At 44.5% G+C, this 8,120-nt stretch overlaps 1 protein-coding gene across 2 annotated transcripts in view; it reads left to right on the top strand.

The window, feature by feature from the left end:
• LOC126571669 (solute carrier family 66 member 2) overlaps window positions 1-3,012 on the top strand; it is a 22,745-nt gene extending 19,733 nt beyond the window's left edge. For both annotated transcript variants that reach the window (XM_050230396.1, XM_050230395.1), the window contains 3 exons: window positions 2,383-2,547; window positions 2,626-2,780; window positions 2,873-3,012. In XM_050230396.1, the coding sequence (XP_050086353.1) occupies window positions 2,383-2,547; window positions 2,626-2,780; window positions 2,873-2,956 (404 nt within the window). In that variant the 3' untranslated portion in view covers window positions 2,957-3,012. The remainder of the gene's footprint in view (window positions 1-2,382; window positions 2,548-2,625; window positions 2,781-2,872) is intronic.
• The last annotated feature ends 5,108 nt before the right edge of the window (window positions 3,013-8,120 follow it).

The raw sequence follows: 8,120 nt of genomic DNA, 5'->3' as shown, positions 1-8,120 counted from the left end.
CCGTAATAGCGCCACGGTCAGTCAATAAACAACAATCTCACGACTGCTCAAACGGTTGGATTGTGTCGGTTGTTTTGGACTTTGAATGTCATACATTTTTTATGCGTCTCATGCCACGCGCGCTCCTTTTGCCATTGTACCTTCCCGGAGAACTAGCTCGGGGGAACTATCAGCTAGTGTGTAAGAGAAATGTAAAGAAGGTAACAGAATACTTTGTAGCATATGGGGCGAGTTAGCTACATCTGTTGGGTGTAAGCGGGACATAGCATCCAATTTACGCCTTCTTCTACTCCGTTCTGATGCTCGTTGTATCGATTCGGGTTTCCAAACACTTTCCTTTTCCAGTAAAGTTGACCTTTTCCATCTAGCTAGCGTCCGCTTCAGTGATTAAAGTCAATATTGTTCCGATAATCACTCCCTCCAGAAAGTTTCGTGACACGCAACCAATAATCGAATGTTGATCGAATAAAGGCGCAACACGAAGGATCAGAAACCACAAATCCTGCCAACGCAGCCCAGCCAAACCGGAACAATGTGCCACGTTTAACAAGGCAGGACGTAACCTTTAAATCCATCCATCATCTATCGGTGCCGGGCCATTCTTGGGAGGTGAAGAAGCGGATGTGGTCTTGTCCTTGAATGCCTTAGTTGTTGTGGGAGAGTGCTGCCCATCGCACACGCGCCCGGTTCACCGTATGATGGGGTGTGTCATAACATGACTTTCAGCGACTTGGTGACTTGGCTTCAAAATAAATCATTATTTGTTCCACGGCCATTTGCTAATCCTTGTCAAACCCAGGGGCTCTCTGCCTGTTGTTGTCGTTGGTCCTAGTGTGGCAGTCCCGTTGTTGGATGCACGTCAATCACAAAAGCAAAGCTTTTTTTGGGAGAAAGCGGACGTCCAACAATTTCCAAAAGAACCACAACGGATGCCGGAAACTGCTACTGGCGTCGGGTTTATTGAATTCCGATGGCGCCAATCTTGGTATACCAAAGGCGGGGGACCTTTTGTTTATTATTATTATTATTCCGGCTACATTTTCCGTTTTTCTGTCTCCTTTTTGTCTGTTGGTTTTACGTAGTCAAATGTCATCAGCAACGCATTAGGATTATCATTAATCATGGGGCGGTTGCATGATGTCACCGAAATATCGTTCGTATTATCGTTGGCAAATCAACTTCGATGCTGCTGAGAGGAATTCTGCTAGGCCACATTTTGCTACAAGTTTTGTTGATTATTGTAAAAGAGTCCTTTATTTAATAAATTTCTAAGCGTAAATTAGTTTTAAAATATGATATGATATTTTACAAAACGATATCTTCGGTCAGATTGTTTAGTTCTGCGGGGCCTCGTGAATCGATTCGGTTCCATCAACTGTAAAAATGCGGTACGATAATCAAACATAATACCGTTGCACTACATTCCATACAATACCGACACGGACACGTGCAGTATCAATTGCGGCCAAGCGAGACTTTTATGATCACGCTTCGGAGCTTCCTCGGAGGTGTCTGCGTTCCAGCGTAAGCATAAACCTGCACCGTGAGCTTGCAATTACTGACGATCCCTTCATAAATCTAGTCCAATGGCAAAGTGCGCATTGAAGGGAACAATGGTCGCGTGCATCACACGAATGAACGCGGTAACCTTTCCTTTCCTCTTAGTGTCCGTCAGTGCCTGTCATTTCCTTCAGTCCATGTTGAGAAAGGGAATATTATAAATATGCCCAGGCGTGTGCCGGCCAAGGGTGCAGCTTTGTTGGAGTGACCGACAGCCGTAAGTAATTGGCACAGAGAGGCCACACCTGCGTTCCGTTGCTCCAGAAATAGTATTTTTGTAAGAATATAATCTCATTTACCGCAACCCTACGCAGCCCATCCCATTGATAGGAGATACGTGTTTCGTGTGCGTTATCTGTTCCATTTCCGCAACAAAGGGGCTATGCGTGTGCTACGTTCTTTGTCCTTTTGCTTTAACAATTATGAAAATAGATAATTCGCCAGATGACTTTTGCAAATGGAACATTGAATTATAAATGGTTGTTTGCATGGTTGATGATTTCTTCTTTGCATATTCAATGACACGTTCATGCTAGTTCATGCTAGTGATTAGAATAAATGTTCTCTGACATTAATACAATTTTGTTTGATTGCTCGTTTCGTATTAGAATGTCCTCATGAAAATCATTGATAAATTCACTTACTTGTCTTATCCCATCCATCCATTCCATCCATTAACCATGAGCACATAACTCCTTCAATCCATCATCCACTTACTGAATAATCGTTGCATTAAAAGAGCCCTCAATGGTGTAGATGGAACCTAGCACATGATCAAACTAACGACATTCATTTATTCATTCGTTTTTTCGCGCAAAACAGACTTTGACTCGCGGTACTTTTGGCAGTGGACGGACTTCCAGTCCTATGTGGACTTTATGCTCGTTGTCTGGGCGGTCGGGGCCGCTGTCACCTACCTTATGCTTTCCGTTACCTGGTTCATGGAGACAGTCGGCTTTCTAGCCGTCTTTACTGAAGCAATGCTAGGTAAGTAATGGGTCGTTTGTTCTCCATTTGGTGCTAGGTGGTTTATAATTGCCATTTGTTTTCTTCATATTTTTTCAGGCCTCCCACAGTTTATGAGGAACTTCAAGAATAAGTCCACCCATGGGATGAGCATTTCGATGGTGTTCATGTGGACGGCCGGTGATTTGTTTAAGACTGGTTACTTCTTTTTAAGGCATGCCCCAACGCAATTCTGGATCTGCGGGTTGCTGCAGGTAAGGACGAAAACATGTTAGCTTAGTCCAAAAACAAAAAAGAATATTTCGTTTTAACCACTCTATCTCCCTCGCCTCTTTCTTTCCTTTAGGTCAGTTTAGATATAGCGATTCTATCGCAGGTCTACTTTTACCGTAAGAATCCAGCACCTCGCAATACGCATCGCGGCGATTAGCAGTTTGCCCCCCAAAATAGTACTATTCAAGGCACCGTCATCAACAACAATAACCATAGTAAAGACGTCCAGTTGCATCGCAATCATTCGTTGAAGCGTAGTAGAGCTGCGCAAAACACGCTCACCGGTAACGGCACGGGAACAGCACTGCCGTCCCCCGTTTCCGATGACACTGCTCCCATTCTTCCCGGGCGTCGCGATGTGGCTGTCGGGTGCAACCGTCTCCATGGTCTGGCACCGCTTGCAACGGCCTGTTCCACCTCGGGAGCGTCATCGTCCTTTTTCAGCAGTATGCTCGGTGCTGAGTGTTCCATTTCGTTGCGATCACGGTGCGATCGTGCTGTTAGTGGTCCACAGACGAACCACGACACCACGACTGGTGCCAGTAAATGCGCTCGTCTATCGTCGGCACGGTTCCACCACTCCAAGTCCCATTCGATTGCTTCCTCACCGCGCGACACAACTCCCGTCCGCCATTCGGCCGTGATTGCGGTGCGTGGGGGATCTGAGAAATTTAGCGATCGTCAGAAGACCGCCTCACTACCACTGCCAAAGCGTCGCCAGTTGAGCTTAAGTGCGAACGAATCGGCACAGGACGTGGCCGGAGCACTACCACCTACCGCCAAACGGCCTTCATCGGGTGTAAGTATCCTTAACGAGGATATCTACATGGACAGCGCGGTGCCAGGCGATAATTGTTCATTCGATACGAACACTTCGGCATTCGGCGGAGGATTGGCGATGCGCGATTCAAGCTGCACGCTTAACAGTAACAGCTACAAGGAGCAGTACATTCTCGGATGTGGTCACTACCGCAGCAATCTCAAGCACTACGATGCGCTACTAGCGGGTGGTGGATGTGTATCTCAGCGGCGCAAAAACTCCATCGGATCGATGGCGAAAATATCGCCGGAACAAGCGACCGATGGAACACCGAAAACCGTGGCCAGTACCGAAGAGGGGGAACGTACCGGACGACATCATTGGCCAACCGGTCCAGATACCGAGAGTATCGAAATGGCGGACAAGGTGGAATATGTGCAGCCGAAGACACACCACTATCCGACTAATGCAAAGTCGCTGGAAGACATCTTATGACGGCACGCATCACTGGCCCTTTGGCCAGTGATGAATAGTGAGCAAATACGTCGACTCGAGCGGGAGCAATCCCGGCATCAGTCAGCCACCTCCACCATATCTACTACGAATAATGAATCTCGCACGATGAAATCGGTCGAAACGCAAACGGATCATTTAGAGGGAACCTGTAGCTGCGACGTGGACGATGCTAGCATTTCGGGCCTCGTCACGGACATTGGCCACGATGGGCAGGACGATGGTGACGATGGGCAAGAAACTGCGGCGCGGGGGCTAGATACCGAGGAGGAGCTGGAGTTAGAGGAAGGGATGCAGAATGACGAAGAAACGGTCTTCCAGGTGGAAAGCAGGACGCCGCTACCGATGGGTTCGTTTGGTCGAATAGAAACGCCCCAAGACGACTCGGTACGAATTTCCGTGTGTGAGCCGGAACTGAAAGCAATCTGTTCCTCGCACGTCGAGGATGACGAAGAGCTGATCGATGATGACGATGCGGAACGGTCGCGCAACTTGCGCCTTGTAACGGCCAGCAATATGTTTAACTTCAACAAACTGGATATCCTGAACGAACGATCGGGCTCGGTCAGTGGAAGCAGCGAAGGAGGAGGTAGTCAGCGAACGGGTAATCTGCCAGTCCTGCTTTTGTCGGTATCGTCGGGTGGTGGCAGTACTAGTGATAGCAATCGAAACCTATGCGAACACGAAGCGAACGTGGCTGTGGACGATGCGATCGCCAGTGCTGCTGCTTCGAATGAGCAGCAGAAGCAGCACCGCACTACGACGATGGGCGCCGTCGGTAGGTCACTCGTGTCACGTCTCGACTCGCTCGAAGCCATCTTCATACAGGAGAGCCCAGAAGTGATTTTATAGCAGTGGTCATTGCTCCGATGGACGATGCTGGTGACCGTCGCCTTATAAAGATGGAGAACGAGGTATTCGCTGAATGGAAGCGAAGAAATGATGCTAAACCAAAAAGGAAAATGGGGATGAAAGTTGAATGCACTTGAATAGAATATTTTTGGGGGGTTTTTACTAACACATAACCACATACTAGGGGTGCGGTTGCGCAGAGAGCAACGGCACAATCACTTCACAGCAGTACCAAACGCTGAGCTACTGGCTGAGATGTATTTACGAGCATATGGAACTAGTGGTTAGTAACTGTAAAAAGCATAATCGAAGCGAAACCCAGAGAGAGACTTTATTTTTGTAGAAAATAGAACGATAACGAGGTCTGTAAGTCATTAGGTTTACTTGAGTGCACCACCAACTGACGATCGCAGGGAGTAGTGCATTGGGTTAGTGCTATGCTGATTGAATTTTCTTTTGTCATTAGATTACACCGCTACTAACTCATTGATTTCCGATTCGGTTAAAGGATCTCTGTTGCTTCACTGAGATGAGAATAATTTCAGAAGCCCTTGAAACAGTCTGAAATCCGTGAAATTAAGCATAAGTGATGGAGGGAACTTATTGAATTTTTTTTTTTGAACTTTATATTCAAAGTGCAGAAATAACGCAATTGGTAAGAATTAAGTTACACAGCGATGTTAAATGCAGGGAGTAATAGAAGCAATTTACGGTAATTATTTATTGTTTGATTGAATTTAATTTGACGAATTCCTTTCTGCGTACGAGTATGATTTCTCAACTGCACACGCTGCTAGTATTTACAATTATTTCCCCAAGCCGCATTTATCATTCTATATCAGAATGTGTTTTTTTGCTAAACAAAAAGAATAATTCCTTAGTTTGTTTAATTTGAATGTCTGTCCGATACTAACCCACTGGTTTTCGAGCGAGCCTAATAATCCACTAGCCAATTAAGCATAATCTGGAATGCACTTGTAACGAAAGCGAACGTATACATTGCACACTGAATCCACTGATGACCAGCCAACGCTACTTCCAGTCGATGGGCAATAAATTTGAATATCACTAGAATAATCACTCGAGAGTGAGCAAATGTTAACCAGTGAACTCTTCGTGCGAGAAGACAGGCGTACTGTAACCTAATACTACTAATCGAAATCTTCCTGGTCATGTATTGAAACTGATTTGCGGCTGTCGAACAATCCCATGCATTTTGGTTTTGGAGGTAACTTTACGACGCTAAGCAGCTAGAAAAGCAACAACGACACTGCACTATCGATGACTATCGACCATACATAAACTCACAGCTGCTATGCACCAGTCTGTTGCGTGTGTATGGATCGCCAAGCTAGACGACCGATATCAATATACATATATTGCCGCGAAGGTAGAGCGCAATACATTCTGTTAACGTCAACGCGCATGAAAGGTTTACGAAAGGTGAAGCTTATCGAATGTAATAATTGAAAGCTGGGAATCAATTGATGGCTCCATATCCGGGATCGATGGATAGAATGAAATCCCTCCATCGCATTAACTGAAGGCACCAAGAAGTAATGAACTGTACTATCAAATCGAAGCAAACATACTATCATTATGAAACGCAACGTAATGCAACTAAAACATTCAAAGTGCCATCTACTTTTCCCGTACGATTTTCGTTCAAAGTGGTCTACGATAATTTACCTACGAACCGTGATATAGATGTGAGCAAGAATGGAGACGGACAGGAGAGCGGGAGTGATGATTGTAGCGTAAAACTAGTAACGAGAATGAGGGATCAACCGGAAGAATAGAGCGGATACACTTGCTAATCATCGTGTACTGTAAACTGATTACATTCTTTTGCCTTTGAAGCCTAAAATTATTGGCAAAACCCTAAAACGGACGATGGATTTAAGGTAGTAGCAGCTTTAATTGAATTCAACCAACGCGTGTGATACGTGTAACACCCTTGCCTAAAACGCTGCCAAGCGCCTGAAAGCGTTTTTTTTTCGCGAAAATCATTTTAAAACAATCCTATCAGTTCTTGCTGAATTCTGGAGGCATGTATGTGATTTACTGTAAATTCTGCTCCCGTATTGGGCGGAAATGTGTTTCATTAATAGTTCAATTTTCAGTTGCTCTAGTTCAATCGTTTTATTTCGATGTGACTTCTTGGCGCAACCTTGGCCTCAAGGCAAGCGAGCATGCCAATGTGTGATGCGCCACTTCTTGAGATTAGTTCGATTTGATTGCTGATACTCTTTTTTATGTAATGTATGCGCGTGCAAATCGTCGGAAAATGCGTCACGAATGTTTCTAGTGATAACCAATGAGGCTTTTGGATTGGTACGAATGAACAAACAAGTGAGAAGAATGTAAAAAGGAACAAAAAAGTGGAATAAGTAGGAAGCAGGAAGGGAGAAGTGAACAGTTGAATCAACATATAATAAATGAAGAAAGTGAACAATTATATAACATGTTGTTTCTGTTTTATTATTCTGTGATGGTGCATACCCTCACTTGAAACCGGAAGTGGACAATAAGGATTTCGTTCTATGTTCAAGTCGGGTGCTTAATTTCGTCTCCCAAATTGCATCGATGGTTTTCTTTACTAGTTTTCTATATCACATCTTACTTAAAATTCATATTTACATGTTGTAACATTTGTAGCATGTTGTAGCATGAAGTGTTCTGGGTTTCGTTATGGATTTCAACTTGACTGGAATGGATTAAACGATTTGGTGGAGTCGCATGGTGGATCTCGCATTCTTTCTTCAAAGCTTTAGATTACCAATGAAATCGCGAAGAAAAGCGCATTCCAAAGCTCTCACTTGCTCAGAATAAAAGCTTACATCGCTCGAACGAGAATATAGAAAAAATCGAAACACATAAGGGCGTAGACACCATGTCAGCAAACGAGCTAGTGGGCGAGTTTGCAGGATTAATACGAACGACTGTTCCATTAATTGTTAATAATAATTAAATAATTAAAAACAAATACCACCAAATGTATTTGGAATGGTTACAAATTTAATAAAATTTTTTAGATTTTTTGGTAGATTTTCTTCATTTCACATCTCTCTCCTCTGAGCGCCTGAGTTCGACGTACTCTGAACTATGATCCGTTTGACATGAAAATGATGTTAGTTCCGTCCTTTCACTGCGTAATCTTTGACAAATAAAACTCGAGTCGTGCCGCCGCACCGAA

Source organism: Anopheles aquasalis, chromosome 2, assembly GCF_943734665.1.
Source record: "Anopheles aquasalis chromosome 2, idAnoAquaMG_Q_19, whole genome shotgun sequence".
NCBI lineage: Eukaryota > Metazoa > Arthropoda > Insecta > Diptera > Culicidae > Anopheles > Anopheles aquasalis.
This window is presented reverse-complemented; position numbering and strand designations above follow the sequence as displayed.